The sequence below is a fragment of the Orcinus orca genome, chromosome 19 (assembly GCF_937001465.1).
Source record: "Orcinus orca chromosome 19, mOrcOrc1.1, whole genome shotgun sequence".
In the NCBI taxonomy this organism is placed as follows: Eukaryota; Metazoa; Chordata; class Mammalia; order Artiodactyla; family Delphinidae; genus Orcinus; species Orcinus orca.
The window spans coordinates 45805818-45824488 of NC_064577.1; the positions used below are offsets into that span (position 1 = coordinate 45805818).

Here is an 18671-nt window from a genome sequence, read left to right on the forward strand (position 1 = left end):
GGAGAAATGGGGCCGACCAAGGAGAGGTTAAACATAAGACCGAGAAAACACGACTGGGAGAGATGAGAAACAGAGATAAGGAGAAAGTGCTGAGAGAAAAAAGAAAAAGAAGCCAAAGGACGACGGCTGTCCTTTCTTACTAGGTTGGGGCTAGCTTTCAGTGGCAAAGTCAGGTTTGAGACGCAGCAGGAGACGTCTAAATACCTAGGAACTGATCCTCTCCTGGAGCCCTCCCCCTTTCCCCAGGTCTGGGAGCAGCACCCCACCCACCATCTCCATTTCGCCCCCGTCCTCAGGGGTCCGGGCTCCATCTCTCCAACTCCCACAAGGTCTCCTTACGTCTCATCTGTGTCTGGGCGTCTGGCTCTCACCCTTCGCGTATCGCCCACCGAGACGGCCTCCCACCGGACACTCCAGCCGGGTCCCCCTGTAGGGAGCCCAGGGAGACCCAGCCCCAGGTCCCAGCCCCGCGCTGCCCGGCTCCGGGGAAAGTCCGCGTTGAGCGATGCTGCCACCTGCCGGTCGGATCCGGGAAGCACAGCACGCCTCCGGGGCGGGGCGCGGCCGCCGCTGGTCTGAATCCAGCCCCACCCGGCCGGGACAGCGTCCGCGGGGCCTCTCCAGAAATCTGGATGGACCTGCTCGCACGCGCCCCAGCTCGCTTGGCTTCCGCTCGGCCCCAGCTGCGGACTCAGGCACTAGTCTCCGAATCCTGGGGCCTTAATTTCCACTGTAGTCAAGTGGAGGAAGTGTACCAACACCTCCTTCCAGGATTTCAGGGAGGGTGGGGGCGGGGTACTACTCTACTCTAGGTTCTCCTGACCCAGAAATCAATCAGGCCGCCCCTCCCTCCCTTCTTGGCCAAAAAACTTAAAAAAAAAAAAGTGACACCTCCCTCCGTTGTAATCCCCTCAATCCACTCCAGGGCCTTCGCTTCCTCTCTCCCTCAACCTCTGCCCCCCAGAAGTCCATGTGGGAAGGGAGTTCCAGTGGTCCAGCTCCCTCTGCCTGCATCCTCTGTCCATCTGGTAGGCGCAGCAGTCCCTCTCAAGCTTGGGATCACTTAGAGGGTGGAGCAGTTGAGGGTTGGGAAGGGGTAGCTCAGCAGTCTTAAACTGACACCAAAATATTTTTTAATCAGATACTCTCTTCTAACTCCCATTTCCCAAAACCCAACCCAAACTTCTTTCCCTCCTCTCCCCCTCCCCTCCCTTCCCTCCCCCTCCCCTCCCCCTCCCTTCCCGGTCCGGCCCAACCCCGGTGCATCAGCTCCGCCCCCATCCTGAGGCGGGGCCCTATAGGTGGAGAGTCGTGGGAGAGGTCGCGGCCCCGCCTCTCCCCTCTTCCCCCTACACACGGAAGCTCAGTGGCCCCCCTGCCAGGATGTCAGCCACCTGGGTTCCTGGCCTAGTACCCACCTTGCTGCTCGGCCTGCTGGCCGGCCTCCAACAGGTGAGCGCTTGGGAGGTAAAGTTGTGGAACTTTCGGGGCCCTACTCTTGTGGGTCAGGGGCCTGCTTCTGGGTCCCGGTCACCACCTTCCACTGTCAGGATTTCCTCGTTACCACATGCAGTTAGCAACTTCCTTTCTCTTTTTGCCGGGGAGGTAAGAGCAGAGGGAGGCCCTGAGAAGGCCTGGGTTCCTTCATCTCGTGGGGGACTGTGTCGTGGGAACTACTCGCGCCCACCGTCATCTGACACTTAACTCCTCTTGGTGACTGGGGACTTTGACCCTCACGTTAGCCTTGGCTCCTTCTCGCTGCGTCAGAAAGCGGGGACTAGCGGAGGGCCTGAGGTCTGGACTGAGATCTGGACGCCTGGTCAGCCTATCTCCCCAGCTCCATTCTTCACAGTGCTGGGTGACCTTGGGGAAGTCCTAGCCCTCTCTGGGACTGTGTTTCTCTGCTTGTGCCCTAGAGGAAAGGAGGCTCCCTCTTCCCTTTCTAGGAGTGGGGGTAGGATTACAGCTGGTGATAGGATTTGACCTGGCTGCCTGACCCAAGACTGGGGTGACCTCTGAAACCTGTGATTTCCGAGGATGAGGCAGGGTTTCAACACCCCCTCATCCCTCCCTGCCCCAGTGATGGGGGCAGTCTATCCAGTTTTGGGATGGGAGATTATCCTAGAAACTGACATAGGTCTAGAACATGGGTTTTTAACTTCTGTGTAAGAGTCTGAGGGAAGGCCCAGGCCTGCTCCCCACGACATTCACTGCCTGCTGAGCGGCTGTGCTCCAGAAGCCCTGTTACTCCTTCTCTATCATCAGCGGTGGTGGGTTGGTGCCAGCACTAGGCTGAGCATTTGTTGATTCCTCCCGGCAACTCCAGGGGGCAGGCTGTTAATGCCCCCAGTGCGCATGTAAGTAAGTTGAAACTACCCAAGGTTACCCCAACGCTTGACACCACCTCAGTCGAGACCACCACCTGTTTAAAATGGGGGTGGGGGAAGAGGATCTGGGAGAGGATCCCCTACTCCTCCAAACAGGAGCTCAGGATTAATTCCGTAAACCTGTTCATTGCTTGTCTTTCTTAGTTGGGGGCCAGGAGAAGGGGGAGGGACAGGGGATGGGATCTGAGGGAAAGGGGGTACACTGAGTGCCTGGACCCCGTGGGCTGTCCCCAACTCTGCAGTCACCTTACCCTCTCTGGGCCAACCTGCAGGGGTTCATTCCTGCTCTTGAGCCCACTGGCCAAGACCTGTGGGAATCAGCCCCAATCTTATTGGCTGTCATTGGTATCTTAGCTTTACTGTTATTGTCGTTAACAGTTGAACTGTCATTTCAAGGTATAAAGACATGGTGGTCTTCGGACTTCCCTGGCAGGACAGGGGTTAAGACTGCACGCTTTCACGGCAGGATGCACGGGTTTGATCCCTGGTCAGGGAACTAAGATCCTGTATGTTGGTGGCGCGGCCAAAAAAAAAAAAGACATGGTGGTCTCGCCAAAGTTGGCTTCTTATTCTTGAGCCATGGTTGTTCATCTCCCTGGAGGCTGGGGTGGGGTGACAGATAACCTCCCGTTTGCTGTGTTCCTCTACCTGCATTCCTCCCCCACGGTCTGGGAGCAGCCAGGATGAAAGGAAACCAGGTTGTCAGTGCTCTTTCATTCAGTCTGCCGAAATCGTGAGTATTGGTTTTCAATAGACAAAAATCCCTCCCCTGGCGGGGTTTACATTCTACTGAGGAGACAAACAAGTAGCAAGATAAAGTAAAATATATAGTATGTTAGATGTGGACAAGAGCTATGCAGATAAAGTAAGCACAGTTAGGGGAAAGGGAGTGCTTTGGGGGAGTAGATGTAATTTTAAGGAAGATGGTCAGAGAAGGCGCTGGAGCCAGCCTCTCAGATACCTGGGGAAAGAACTTTCCAAGCAGGGCTTACGCACGTATTTGCTATTAATCAGGTTAAATTCCGTAATGATAGCCTCCGTGTGGCACAGAACTAGTGCAGAAGAGGGAGGGAGGGAGGAGCTTGTTCCTGCAGGCATGTGTAAAACAGTCAGACGTGTTCAGAGAACTCCCAGTGGGTGGGTGTGCAGGAGGGCCAGGGGGAGTGGGAATGGGGGATAGGGCTGGTCATGGTGTCTGGGCCCCAGGGAGCCACTGAAGGAGGCTTCCAGCAAGGTTTTAGGTGTTCAGATGTGTGGGATAGAAACTTGCAGCAGTGTTGGGAGTGACGGAGTGGGCGCGGGGGTTGCTGGAGTCCTGGCCGTGGTGGGGATGGGTTGGAAGGGTGGTCAGAAGCCGTGAGCTTACAGACCTGGGGGTGAGCAAATGTGGCAGGAGGTGTGGTGAGGAGAGGAAGGACAGCTGGGACCACGAGGTGGCGCTGGGGCTGCAGCCACCGACCCGGGGAACATGTGGAGGGAGGTGGAGAGCAAGTGTGGGGGAAGATGCTGATCCTCTGGGACCTGCTAGCAGTGAGGTACCTGGGCAGCACCTGGTGGAAACCCCAGCCCCCAGTTTATGACCCAGACCTCCGCCTCTTTTCTTCCACAGGCTGCAGCCACATGTGGTCTCTTCTTGTAAGTCTGGGATTTGGGCTGTAACTTCCACTGTGGGGAGGAGACATCCCAGATCCTGCCCTGCCTGCCTTCATCATCCTCACCCTCTCCCCTTCTAGCCAGAAGCCATACTCCGACCCAGAGAGGGAGACTCCGCCCCTCACTCCTTCCAGCAGCCTATCCACGGGCAGTTTCACATTTGCGGGCCAATCCCCATCCTTCTGACGCCAGCCTTAGGCCACCTCCCCTCTGAGGGTCTCCCTGGAAGCGAGGGCAAACACTCTCACTCTATAAACGCTGAGAAGCCCAAGCACGATGAGGAGGGGCTGAGGGGGGTGGCCTCTGGGCAGCCAAGTGTTTCCAGCAGTCAGCCCTGGATGTTCCAGGGACACCGTGTCCCTCCCACCTCCTGCTCCGTGGCCACCAGCACCAGCTCACTCTTCCTGGAATTAGCTCCTGGCCCCTCCCCACTGTCCCTCTTCCTCTACATCTCCTTAGAGCGATGTTGTAGCCACTACAACACTCAGTCCCCACACCCGCCCAGTGAGGTCGACAGGACCTTCATTCCACCCATCTTATAGATGAGGAAAGTGAGGCCTAGCAAGGAATGTGACTTGGCACGAGTGCATGAGGCCAGTAGTGAGCTGAGCCTGAAACCCAGGTCCTGATCCCAGCCCCAGGTTCCTCCCACTGAGCCCAGGGGGCCTGTACCTCCACCCTGCTAGGGGTGCGGCTCGTGCCCTGAGCGCGTGGGTGAGTTTTAGGGAAGCTGGGATCCTTCTGCCTCCCCACCTTGGTACCGATGGCCTCTCTCTGACCCGGTCCGCAGCACCTGCCCTAAAGGGTTCAGCTGCTGTGGTAACAGCTGCTGCCAGCAGTACCAGCCAGAGCAGTTCCAGCTCTTCTCTGGCCCCTTGAGGTGAGCCTTGGGCCGGTTCCTCTGGCCCACCCAGGACTGGACTGGACTTCCTGCTGAGGGGTGGGTGTAGGTCAGGGGAGGGAGGGAGGTGCAGCGGGCATGGCTGGAGACTCAGGCTGACGTTGGTGGTTCCTTACCCCAGGATCTTTGTCGTCGTCTTTCTGATCATCATACCCCTCTTGTGCATCTGTGGCCTGGCTAAGCGCTTCTGTCGCAACTGCAGAAAGTCGGAGCAGGACCCCCCAACGGATCATGAGGGGCCCCCAGAACGGCCCCCCGTTACTCCCGCAGAGAGGGTCACAGCATCCATTTGTGAGCCCCCACCCCCCTACAGCGAGGTTGGTATCCAGCCCAACCCCTGCCCTGTCCCTCGGCTCTCTGTGCCTCCCCATTCAGATTTTTAGAGCAACGGGGGCAGTGGAGGGTGTCCTTACGCCAAGCCTTTGGGCCCTAGGGAGGGCTCTGCAACCAGCGTCGGGTCACCCTTCTCCCTGGTAAACATGCCACCACCAGCACATGGGTGGCCGTGGCCAGTGGCAGGCCCTAAGAAGCCTCTGTCCCCTCCTTTCCCTGCAGATTATCCTGAAGGCCGTCGTGGGTCTGCCCCCCGTGGAGCCACCCCCTCCCTACAGCTTCAGGCCTGAAGAACACGCAGGGGTGCGCAGAGGCATCGACAACCCCGCCTTCTGAGCCACCTCCTGCCTGGAACCTTGTCGTCAGCCGCCTCCTCCCCAGGGCCTCCTGGATCAAGCCAGAGACTCGCCCCCGCCCGTCGTGCCAGACCTCTGGCCATTCTCGGCTTTAACTTATTGCTTTTCCTACCCCGGTTCCACGCCAGTTGCTTCTCTTGTCCCAAGGGCTGGTCTGGAGTGACATGTCCACCCCTCCCTCACCTGCCATTGCAAGGTAGAGGCTGCCTGGAGGAAAACGTGAACAGTTGGAGGTGCCCAGCGGTGGAACGAGGTGCTCTGAGAGTGGAGGGAGCTGCGCTCTGGCGGTACGAGTGTGGACTGGACGGCCAGCTCTGAGATGTTTTGGAGGGAGCTGATGCACTCTGGGAGACAGGACTGCCTGAGCTCTCCCTGGGCTCTGCCTTCCATTCTACCTGACTAGAGAAGACGCCATTGTACCCTCCCCTCCCCTGCAACATGAGTTCTCACTAAATCGGAGAGTCTGCCTGTGACTGTGTGGGGAGGTGAGCCCAGGCAATGCTGGGGGACACAGCTGGCGGGGGGGTCACTGTGCCTGAAATCCCACCGTTGATGAGCCTGGGAGGACAGTACTTCCGTGGGCCACCCTCTGGGAGAGGATCTTGACAGATGCTTTGATCTCTGGTTCCTTGAGGTCTCTGGGTGCCACAGAGCCCGGACGGGGAATGGGGATGGGGTGGAAGTGACCATTGTGTGCTTCCTCATCCTACCCTCCCGCTGCTTTCCCTTGGGACACATAGAGCTCAGCTCTCTGACTCTCTCACCACGGGGGGTGGAGAGGGGGCAGTGGGGAGGCAAGCTGGGGCAGGGCCTGGAAGACCTTGATCTGCCCCACCCTGGAATCTCTGGAGGGAGGGGAGAGAGCAGGTCCGCCCTTCTCCAGTCCCGCGTGGTTCTGGGCACCACCGCCTCAGCCCCATCTGCGGGGTTGAGCACCCGAAGAGGAGAGGCGCTCACCATTGCAGCACGGCAGAGTCTTCACAGGGCGTTATCCCTGCAGGGGCCTGCAGCAGCATGTGGAGCTGGAAGCCTGGCGTGGGACACGCAGTGTGAGAGACACCCCCACGCCAGCATCTTGGGGGCTCAGGAGGCCTGGGCCCCTCCACCTGACCTTGCCTTTGCGCTGCTTCCCGGCAGCCTCTGAATGCCAGCCTTGGTCCCCAGGCAGAGGGCATAGAGCAATGCCGGCCCAAAGTTCCTACGAGCGTCAGAGGTAGAACTGGCTCCGGCGTGCTGGCCTCCTCCGGGGCTCTCCCAATAATTTTCTTGGGGCATCAGGACCCAGGCAGGTGATAGGGCCAGGGGCAGGGAGATGGCACGACCAGCCCCAAAGATGCTAGAAACGGGCTGTCTGGCTGGGGGTTCCTGCTGGAGACGAGGCCCCAGAGGAAGAACAGCAGTTACTGACAATAGAGTTCCAGAGTTGGCAGTGGAGTGAGCCCAGCCATAGGAAGTTTCCCTTCAGTTTCAGAGGTTGATACGGGGGAGCAGAAGGAAGATATGTGGGTGCTTGTGTAAACATGGCGAGTTCCCGTTAGAGAAGTCCCAGAGCTGACGTTGCCCTCACTGGTTAACACCCACCCCAGTGGGAGGATTTGAAGCCATGGCCTTTGCAGACCTGGGAGAGAGGTCACCCTCTGCCTGGACGCTGCCTGCCTTTCACCAAAGGTGACATAGGGTGTTTAAATCCTTCCCAGCAGCAGCAGAGTGGCTTGGAGGAAAGGGGTTGTCATGAAGCCCAGTGGGGCTGGGACCCAGTAGCAGAAATTGTCAGTTCTGTGGGTCTCTGTTTGCTGTTGGTGGGAGTGGAAATAGTGTGTTTTTCCTGGAGGGCAATCCAGCAGTATCCATTCATGCCACAGATACTTAGAAAGACCCTACTATGTGTCTGATGCTATGCCTGGCCCTGGGTAGCCATTAAAATTTTAAATGCACATGACCCAGCAATTCCATTTCTAGGAATAATCCTTCAGAAATGCTCATACAAAAGAGCTTAAAGAGATATACAATGGAATATTACTCAGCCATAAAAAGAAACGAAATTGAGTGATATGTAGTGAGGTGGATGGACCTAGAGTCTGTCATACAGAGTGAAGTAACTCAGAAAGAGAAGAACAAATACCGTATGCTAACGCATATATATGGAATCTAAAAAAAAAAAGTCATGAAGAACCTAGGGGCAGGATGGGAATAAAGATGCAGACCTACTAGAGAATAGACTTGAGGACACTGGGAGGGGGAAGGGTAAGCTGGGACAAAGTGAGAGAGTGGCATGGATATATATACACTACCAAATGTAAAACAGCTAGTGGGAAGCAGTCGCATAGCACAGGGAGATCAGCTCTGTGCTTTGTGTCCATCTAGAGGGGTGGGATAAGGAGGGTGGGAGGGACACGCAAGAGGGAGGAGATATGGGGATATATGTATATGTATAGCTGACTCACTTTGTTGTAAAGCAGAAACTAACACACCATTGTAAAGCAATTATACGCCAATAAAGATGTTTAAAAAAAAAAAGAGCTTAAAGAGATATCCATCGCAGCATTGTAGCTGGCGGTAAATGAAAAATACCCTTAATGTCCTTGATAGCCTGTTAAATATACCGGGTCCCTCCATACTGTGAATGCTCTGCAGCCCTTAAAAAGAATGAAGTGGATCTGAAGCACTGACCTGGCACGATGTCCATCATTTATTGCTGCAGAGAAGAAGCAAGTTGCAGAACAATAGTCTATGATCTCAACCTGTAAAGATAGACTTCATCATATAATACGTATCTTTTCCCCCTTTGCAAATGTATAGAAAAGATCTAGAAGTATATAAATTAAGCCACATTTCCACCCTTTTAGCAGTGGTCGGCGCTGGGGGATGGAAGTGGTTTTTCACTTTGTATGCTTTGTCATCGTTTACATTTTCCACAACGAGCCAGCATGACTTTCACAAATACGTAAAAGATCTCTCTAATGGAAAATATAGGCGGCTTTAGAAGTTAATGAAGACTCATCACATGAACTTTGATCGATGGCGTTTCATGTATTATCAGTCCTGCTATGAGGAAGAGGCTCAAAGATTCAGGTGTGGCACACACACATGTATAGGACCCAGGGAATAGATAAGCGATGGACATGGGACCTGCCAGACGTGTGAGGTCATGTGATGCCTGTATGTCACCCTTATGCAGGACAGTGACGGGCACCCAGCGCATGTCGGACGTCAGGCTGTCGGACTGGGTGGATGAGCAGTCTCGTGGCGACTGGGACTTCATCCCTTGAGCTTGCTTTAGCAGCTCAGACCTAATGAAGGAAACCGAAAGTTGAAATCACTTAACCAGTGAATGAATGATTACCTAAGTGAGTGAGGGAACAAACGTGAAAGTCTGCCACAGGCATTGCAATGCCACATGCAGCCTGGTTACCTTCAAGAAGGCGCTCCTTGTGGCTGTGGACGTGCCCTTCTGTCTGCAGGGGCTCTCCGGAGGACTGGGCAGTGCAGGAAAAGCTGTGAGGCAGGGAGCAGGTGGGAGGCGGGAGGAAGGGGGAGGAGAAAGGAGCCCTGCTGCTGTGCAAGCTGGGAGGAAGGATGACACCAAGAGTCCTCCCTCACCCCAGGACTCAGAGTCAGAACTCCAGCCTCTGACATTTCAGCATCCAGCATCCTCAGGCCTCAGCCCCCGTTTGCACAATGAAGAGGTGTACCCCTTCCCGCCCCAGTAGGAGGTTGCTCTCTGACTCGCAGGTTGGGAGGGGCTGAGAAGCTAAGAGAATTCAGAGGCCCTCCTGGATTCCAACAGCTTCTTCCCAGCCACACCTCGGCCACACCCTCAAGGGGACACACCTGATCTTGTCATCCCTGGTAACTTCAACCCTCCCACCCCCTGGCCATCACCTCCATTCCTCCAGCTCAGGTACTGTTATTAGCCCCACGCCAGGGACTCTGAGCCCACTGAGACCTCCGAGCCATTGGCCTTAGCCTCCTGCCGTGCCGTCAGCTACATCCTCACTGCCCTTACCCAGCTTGGAGTCCTGGATCCCTCCTGATAATCACTGCCGTGCATCCAACTCCTTTACCCTTTTCTGCGTCCATTGTACTCAACTGGAAAAATCCCAAACCCTGGTTGGAACCAACTTCTGCTCAAGAACCAGTACACCTGTGCAACTGGACTCACTTCCAAATCAAAACTACAAATCTCAAGCGAGGGGGCTTCCCTGGTGGCGCAATGGTTGAGAATCCGCCTGCCAATGCAGGGGACACGAGTTCAAGCCCTGGTCCGGGAGGATCCCACATGCCGCGGAGCAACTACACCCAAGCGCCACAACTACTGAGCCTGCGCTCTAGAGCCCACGAGCCACAACTACTGAGCCCACGTGCCACAACTACTGAAGCCTGCACGCCTAGAACCCATGCTCCACAACGACAGAAGCCACTGCAATGAGAAGAGCACGCATCACAATGAAGAGTAGCCCTGGGCGCAGCAACGAAGACCAAACACAGCCAAAAATAAATAAATAAATAAAATAAATTTACTAAAAAAAAAATCTCAGGGCTTCCCTGGTGGCGCAGCGGTTGAGAGTCCGCCTGCTGATGCAGGGGACACGGGTTCGTGCCCCGGTCCGGGAAGATCCCACATGTCGTGGAGCAGCTGGGCCCGTGAGCTGTGGCCGCTGAGCCTGCACGTCCGGAGCCTGTGCTCCGCAATGGGAGAGGCCACAACAGTGAGAGACCCGCGTACCGCAAAAAAAAAAAAAAAAAAAAAAAATCTCAAGTGGACCGTCGATGCCTTAGAAGCTTTACTTCCTCACTGTTGAGGTGACTAATTCTACTCTAATCTCCCAACCTCCATCTCAGGTGGCGACGGCAGCACAGACTGCAGAGGAAAATTGTTGCCATCACACAAGAACCACCCAATTCTGCCCCCAGCCCCACCACCACCTCTGACTACAGTGGAAACTGCATTCCACACCTCCAGCTGGATTCCCCCTCTCCAAGCTTCTCAGGCCCTCACTCCTGCAGTTATTCCTGCATCAGCTATCTCTCCCTCAGTACTGGACCTTTATCATTATCCCCTGTGCATGTGCATCACTGTGTCCCATGACCTGTCTTAGAGAAACCCTCCTGTTGTCACTTTGCCCCGCTCCAGTCAGCCCTTTGTCCCCATGAAATGGCTCTTGTCCACGTCACCTACATCTTGCCGAAGTCAAAGGTCAATTCTCGAGCCTCATTTACTCGGTCTCTGGGCATCTGACACATTTGGCCATTTCCTCCTTCTTGAAGAAGCTCCTTGTCTGTACTTCTCTGATGCCACTTTCCCTGGTTTTTGTCCTGCACTGCTGTTCCTTTTCAGGCTCCTTCACTTTCCTCCCCCTCTACCAGCTTTGAATGACAGTTGACTCGAGGCTCTGTCTTTGGGCCTCTTGTCTTCACCTTCACTCACTCCTGTAGTGGGTCTTAGCCGGTTCTGTGGCTTCATAGACCATCTATTGTCTGATGAATCGCAAATCTTTTATCTCTGGCTGAGACTTCTCTCCTGAGATCCAGACTTAGATATTTAACTACCTAACATCTCCACTTGGATACATTTCACAGTCCAAACTAGGTTCTAATTTCCCTCCACCCCACCCCAAATCCAGTCCTCCCCAAGTTATTCCATCATAAATAGATGGTGCTACCTGCCAGCCTGCTGTTCAGGCCCAAGAACTGATTTATTCTAATTTCCCTCTTTCCCTCACCCCCTCATCTTGCCTCCAGAACAGATCCATGTCCCCTTCTCACCATTTCACCACTACAGCCCTAGACAAAGTCACTGTCAAGGCTAGCCTAGGCGGTCCTACTGATGTCCTAACTGGCCTCCATCTCACCCCCTGCAGTTCATCCTGTTCACTGCAGCCAAGATCTTTCTAAAGCGTAAGTAAGCATAAATAAGTCACTCCCAGGCTTCCCTGGTGGCGCAATGGTTGAGAATCTGCCTGCCAATGCAGGGGACGCGGGTTCGAGCCCTGGTCTGGGAAGATCCCACATGCCGCGGAGCAACTAAGCCCGTGCGCCACAGCTACTGAGCCTGCGCGTCTGGAGCCTGTGCTCCGCAACAAGAGAAGTTCGCGACAGTGAGAGGCCCGCGCACCGCGATGAAGAGTGGCCCCCGCTCGCCGCAACTAGAGAAAGCCCACGCACAGAAACGAAGACCCAACACAGCAAAAATAAATAAATAAATTTATATTAAAAAAAAAGTCACTCCCCCGCTTAAAGGCTTCTGACAGTTGCCCACTGTACTTGGAATAAACTCCAGCCCCTGGCTGTGGCCTGCAGAACTTACCAGGTGTGGCCCCTCCCACATCCTCCCTGCTTGTGGCATTCCAGCTTTGACTGTCCCAGATCAGCCTGGCTCAGGGCCTGAGGTGTCCTTCTCGGGAACTTCACAAGGCTGCCAGCTTTTCATCATTCTGGTTCCAGTCAGCTGTCACCTCCTTAAAGAAGCGTCCCCTGACCACCTGCAGAAAGTAGCGCCCCCCCCCCCCCGACCCCCGAGGCCCACTCTGTTACACTACCCTGTTTTATTGTCTTCACAGTTTGGCCCCATACTGGAAATCACCTTATTTATGTGCTTCTGTGTTTATAATCTCTTTCACCTCTCCAGGCAAAGCTCCTCAGAGCAGGGATCTGCCATGTTCATGGTCTCGTCCAGAGTGTAGAACAATGCCGGGCAAGGGGGCAGCCTCACTGTGGACTCAATTCCAGCTGCCGGCAGCTGCCTCAAAACAACACCCAAAAGGTCCTGCAAGAGAAACCTCCAGGAGAGGAGCTGCCGGGCCTCGCACATGCCCCCCCAGTGCTGTCTGTGTGATGCCAGGCCCTTGATCCACAAGGAGTTGCTGTGTTCTTTCTCTCTCTCCCTTCCTCCCTTTCTTGTTTTCACTGAATACTCAGTGAGCACCTCTCACGTGTCAGGCACGATCCCAGAGCCTGGGTAAATGAGGCCCACAAACTAGACACTGTTCCTGCCCTCATGGAGAACAGACGCTAGTCAAACAAACCAACAAATGAACCTGTGGTTACCCAGTGGGCTAACCGCTGGGAAGAAAAGGTACACATGTAGTGTTAGAGAAGATGGGGTGGGCTGCTTTAGGTGGGGAGGTTGGGCGTGATCCCGCTAAGGAGACGACATTGAACGAACGCCAGAAGAAAGAGAGGTAGACTGACGTGAGAGAGCGTGCAGAAGAGTGCTCATGGCAGAGAGGCCAGCAGGTGCAAAGGCGCTAAGTAAGGAAGGAGTTTGGTGGCTCAAGACACTTAAAGGAGACCCCTCTTGGCTTCAAAATCCCCAGGGTTCTTCACAATGGGTAGATGCATTTCTTAGGGCTGTCAGAACAAATAACCCCAACCTGGAGGGCTTAAAACAACAAAAATTAATTCTCTCACAGTTCTGGAGGCCAAAAGTCTGAAATCAAAGTTTGGGCAGGGGCTTCCCTGGTGGCACAGTGGTTGAACGTCCGCCTGCCGAGGCAGGGGACACGGGTTCGTGCCCCGGTCGGGGAAGATCCCACATGCCGCGGAGCGGCTGGGCCCGTGAGCCATGGCCGCTGAGCCTGCGCGTCCGGAGCCTGTGCTCTGCAACGGGAGAGGCCACAACAGTGAGAGGCCCGCAAAAAAAAAAGTTTGGACAGGGTTGGTTCCCTCTGGAGGCTCTGAGGAAGAATCCATTCCATGCCCTCTTGTGGCTTCTGGGGGCTGCGGGTGACCCTTGGCAGTCCTTGGCTTCTGGCTGCCTGCGACCTCTGCCCTCGTCTTCACACGGCCTTTTCCTCTGTGTCTGTGCGTGTCCTTCTTTCCCGTCTCTCATCGAGACATTTTTCATTGGATTTAGGGCTCACGCTAATCCAGGGTGATCTCACTTCAAGATCCTTACCTTAATTACATCTGCAAAGACCCTTATTCCAAATAAGGTCACATTCTGGGCTTCTGAGTGGAGGTGTCTTCTGGGGGCAAGATTCAACCCCCTACAGAGGTCATAGAAGACATTCTCATCTGGAAGGCACCTCAGAGATCCTCTGAAACAACATATCTCAAAGTATAATCCCTAAACACGTAGTTCTAGAAGGTATTTTTAAAAGGAGGGAGTGGCATTCTGTGTTCAAATAAATTTGGAAAATGCTGCATACACATCTCACATTGAATGATTCACAATTCACCTTAGCATATTAAAGGACTGAGGACTGACAGCAAAGAAGCCACCTTATCCTTATTTAAAGCAGAATGTCCCTAGTTTATTTCACCATAAAACCCTGTTTTCCTTTTCGTAAACCCTGTGGAATTTTGAGAGAAATGCTGATGTAATCCAACCTTGTCTTATGTGATGATCAAAGTCCAGAAAAGAGAAGTGACCTATCCAAGGTCACACAGCTGGCAGGGTCAGAAGCTGAATTTAAAACTCAGTCTCTTCAAGAGATGAAGGACAAATTATCGAGGGCCAGGGGTCAGGGGTGATGTGAGGGAGGGAGTAGGTGTGATTATAAAGGAGTAGCCGGAGGGGATCTTTGCGGTGAAGGAATAGTTCTGTATCTTCATTGCAGTGGTTGTTACACAAATCTACACAGGTGATGAAATGACATAGAATTATACACACACATTGTACCAATGTCAGTTTCCTGATTTTGATACTGTATGTAAGATGTAACCACTGGGCATTACATAAGTTGCAACCATTGGGGAAAACTGGGCAAAAGAAACTTGGGACCTCTTTGTACTCTCTTTGCAACTTCCTATGTATCTATAATGATTTCAAAAACAAAAAGATTTTACAAAATCAGTTTCCCATCTCCAGGTTCAAGAGCTTTTTATATTATTAAAGTTTATCAGATCAAACTTAGTTTCAGTTTATGCACCCAGGGCCCAACACAAAGCACATTTTATTGCTTTTTAAAAAAAAAATTTATTTATTTATTTATTGGCTGCATTGGGTCTTAGTTGCTGCGCACAGGCTTTCAGGGTCTGCTCTTCCTTGCAGTGTGTGGGCTTCTCATTGTGGTGGCTTCTCTTGTTGCGGAGCACAGGCTCTAGGCATGCAGGTTTCAGTAGTTGTAGCACAGAGGCTCAGTAGTTGTGGCTCGTGGGCTCTAGAGCACAGGGTCAGTAGTTGTGGTGCACGGGCTTAGCTGCTCCGCAGCATGTGAGATCTTCCTGGACCAGGGCTCGAACCCGAGTCCCCTGCATTGGCAGGCAGATTCTTAACAACTGCACCACCAGGAAAGTCCCTTTACTGCTTTTTATAGTTTGCAGTTTATGTAAACTGCAGTAATTTGGGTGTAGAGGTGGGTAATTTGTAGATGCTCCACTGCGGTGATGAATGCAAAGTTGTAGAGATCTTCTTCCTCCTTCACACCTGACCATGACTTTCTCGCAGCCAAGTGTGTGGCTCTTGCTTACATAGAGACACAGAGACAAGAGGAAGAAGACGTCAGCTGGATTTCTTAGTCATCTAGATATACCTCCTTGGGGCAAAAATATATATTATATACACACATGTATATAATATACATATTGACATATATTTTATATGTATATTGAAAAGATGTAAACTTTATTTACAGAAACAGTCAACTGGCTGGATTTGTCTCATGAGCCGTAGTTTGCTGACTTCTGAATTAAAACATATCATGTAAATAAGTCTTATTTTTCCCCTCTTAGCCTCCACCCAGCTTGCTTGTGCAGTTGGTTGTTTTTTTTTTTTTTTTTTTTGCGGTACGCGGGCCTCTCACTGTTGTGGCCTCTCCCATCACGGAGCACAGGCTCCAGACACGCAGGCTCAGCGGCCATGGCTCACGGGCCCAGCCGCTCCGCGGCATGTGGGATCTTCCCGGACCGGGGCACGAACCTGTGTCCCCTGCATCAGCAGGCGGACTGTCAACCACTGCGCCACCAGGGAAGCCCCAGCTGGTTGTTTTTGTTGCTGTCTTGGTTTGTTTTTCCAATTTCTTTTCATTGTGGTAAAATATACATAACATAAAATTTACCATCTTAACCATTTTTAAGTGTACGGTTCCGTGGTACCAAATACATGCACGATTTTGTGCAACCATCCCCACCACCCATCTCCATAACTCCTTTCATCTTACAAAACTGTCATTAAATAACAACTCTCCATCCCCTCTCCCTTCCCCCCAGCCCCTGGCGACCACCATTTTACTTCCTGTCGCTCTGATTTTGATTAAGTATCTCATACAAGTGGGATCTACAATATTTGTCCTTTGGATCAGGCTTGTTTTACTTAGCATAACATCCTCAAGGCTCATTCATGGTGTAGCATATATCAGATTTTCCTTCCTTTTTAAAGTAATATCCATCACATGTCCATACCACATTTTGCTTATCCATTCATCTGTTTATAGACACACAGGTTGCTTCCATGTTTCAGCTATCATGAATCATGCTGCTATGAGCATGGGTGCACACAAAGCTCTTCGAGACCTTGCTCTTACTCCTTCTGGGTATATACCCACAGGTGGAATTGCTGGATCGGATATTGCTGGATTGCTGGATCATTCTATGTTTAGTTTTTTAAGGAACTGCTGTTCTGTTTTCCACGGCAGCTGCACCATTTAACGTTTCTATCAACAGTGCACAAGAGTTTCAGTGTCTCCATATCCTCACCAGCACTTATTTTCTGATTTTCTGATAGTGGCTATCCTAATGGAAATGAGCTAAAAACATTGTAGCTTTGATTTCCATTCTCCTAATGATCAGTGATACTGAGCATCTAGTCACGAGTTTATTGGCCATTTGTATATCATCTTTGGAGAAATGTCTAAGTTCTTTGCCCATTTTAAAATCAGGTGTTTTGCTTTTTTGTTATTGAGTTTTAGGAGTTCCATAATATACATTCTGGATATTAATCCCTTATCAGATACATGATCTTAAAATATTTTCTCCCATTCAGTGGGTTGCTTTGTTACTCTATTGCTATTGTATTTTGATGCGCAAAATTTTTGTTTCATGAAGTCCAATATGTCTGTTTTTTCTTTTATTGTTTGTATCTTTAGTGTTATATCCAAGAAATCATTACCAAATACGTCATAAAGCTTTTGCCCTACGTTTTCTTCTAAGAGTTTTATATTTTTTAGGTCTTTGATCCATTTGAGCTCATTTTTGTACATGATGTTAGTTAAGGGTCCAACTTCTCACCCTTCTGTATGTAAATATCCAGTTTTCTCAGCACCATTTATTAAAGGACTGTCCTTTCCTCCACTGAAGAGTCTTGGCTCCCTTGTCAAAAATCGTTTGATCATATATGGGAGGGTTTATTTCTGGACTCTCTATTCTATTCCATATATCTGTCTTTATGCCAGTATCACACACTGCCTTGATTACTGTGGTTTTATAGTAAGTTTTGAAAGCAGGAAGTGTGAGCCCTCCAGCTTTTTTTTTTTTTTTTTTGGCTGCATTGGGTCTTTGTTGCTGTGCGTGGGCTTTCTCTAGTGGCAGTGAGTGGGGGCTACTCTTTGTTGTGGTGCGCGGGCTTCTCATTGTGGTGGCTTCTCTTGTTGCAGAGCACGGGCTCTAGGCACGCAGGCTTCAGTAGTTGCAGAACTTGCGCTCAGTAGTTGTGGCGCACAGGCTTAGTTGCTCCATGGCATGTGGGATCTTCCCGGCCCAGGGCCCGAACCTGTGTCCCCTGCGTTGGCAGGCAGACTCTTAACCACTGTGCCACCAGGGAAGCCCCAGTCCTCCAGCTTTACTTTTGTTTTTCAAGATTGTTTTGGCTATTTGGAGTCCCTTGAGATTCCAAGTGAATTTTAGGATGGGTTTTTCTATTTTTGAAAAAAAAAAAAAAAGTTGGGATTTTGACAGGGATTACATTGTTTTTACATAGTTTTTAAAAATAGAACTACCACATGACCCAGCAATCCCACTACTGGGCATATACCCTGAGACAACCATAATTCAAAAAGAGTCATGTACCAAAATGTTCATTGCAGCTCTATTTACAGTAGCCCGGAGATGGAAACAACCTAAGTGTCCATCATCGGATAAATGGATAAAGAAGATGTGGCACATATATACAATGGAATATTACTCAGCCATAAAAAGAAACGAAATTGAGCTACTTGTAATAAGGTGGATAGACCTAGAGTCTGTCATACAGAGTGAAGTAAGTCAGAAAGAGAAAGACAAATACCGTATGCTAACACATATATATGGAATTTAAGAAAAAATAAAATGTCATGAAGAACCTAGGGGTAAGACAGGAATAAAGACACAGACCTACTAGAGAATGGACTTGAGGATATGGGGAGTGGGAAGGGTAAGCTGTGACAAAGCGAGAGAGAGGCATGGACATATATACACTACCAAACGTAAGGTAGATAGCTAGTGGGAAGCAGCCGCATAGCACAGGGAGATCAGCTCCATGCTTTGTGACCGCCTGGAGGGGTGGGATAGGGAGGGTGGGAAGGAGGGAGATGCAAGAGGGAAGAGATATGGGAACATATGTATATGTATAACTGATTCACTTTGTTATGAAGCAGAAACTAACACACCATTGTAAAGCAATTATACTCCAATAAAGATGTAAAAAAAAAATCCTTGGGATTTTGACAGGGATTACATTGAATCTATAGATTGCTCTGGGCAGTATTGACATCTTAACTTTATTAAATCTTCCAATCCATGAACAGGGATGTGTTTCCATTTATTTATGTCCTCTTTTAATTTCCCTCAGCAATGTTTTGTAGTTTTCATTGTATATGTCTTTCCCCTCCTTGGTTAAGTTAATTCCTAAGAATTTTAATCTTTTTGATACTATTGTAAATGGAATTGTTTTCATAATTTCCTTTTCAGATTGTTCACTGCTAATATATTGAAATGCAACTGATTTTTGTCTGTTGAATTGTATCCTGCTACTTTGCTGAATTTGAAACCAAGCAGGACCCTATGGGGCCTCCCAGGTACAAAAGTCTTTCCGTGCCCTACCCCCCACCCAATTCTTGTCTGTAGGGAAAATGTTTCAACCTCCGAGACCCTCCCTGAGTTCCAAATGGCATATCCAAACAGTTA

The 18671-nt window shown here is 51.2% G+C and overlaps 1 protein-coding gene across 3 annotated transcripts; it reads left to right on the forward strand.

Moving 5' to 3' along the window:
• The first annotated feature begins 1255 nt into the window (after positions 1-1255).
• On the forward strand, positions 1256-6084 carry TMEM92 (transmembrane protein 92). Of its 3 annotated transcripts, XM_004282621.3 has the most exons (5): positions 1288-1452; positions 3997-4022; positions 4831-4920; positions 5063-5258; positions 5497-6084. In XM_004282621.3, the coding sequence occupies exons 1-5, from the start codon at positions 1384-1386 to the stop codon at positions 5608-5610; spliced, it is 495 nt and encodes a 164-aa protein (XP_004282669.1). In that variant the 5' UTR covers positions 1288-1383; the 3' UTR covers positions 5611-6084. The 3 variants fall into 3 exon arrangements, 1 of the variants encoding a protein (XP_004282669.1); XR_007473721.1 differs by lacking the exon at positions 5497-6084 and having other exon boundaries at positions 1295-4022; positions 4121-4980; positions 5063-5194; XR_004478552.2 differs by lacking the exon at positions 5497-6084 and having other exon boundaries at positions 1256-4980; positions 5063-5194.
• Positions 6085-18671: the final 12587 nt, after the last annotated feature.

Excerpts from the sequence above, each read along its gene's own strand:
- TMEM92 (XM_004282621.3), top strand. The coding sequence starts at position 1,384 with ATGTCAGCCACCTGGGTTCCTGGCCTAGTACCCACCTTGCTGCTCGGC. Across the intron at positions 1,453-3,996 it reads TGCTGGCCGGCCTCCAACAG|GCTGCAGCCACATGTGGTCT; the intron begins GTGAGCGCTTGG and ends TTTCTTCCACAG. Across the intron at positions 4,921-5,062 it reads CTCTTCTCTGGCCCCTTGAG|GATCTTTGTCGTCGTCTTTC; the intron begins GTGAGCCTTGGG and ends TCCTTACCCCAG.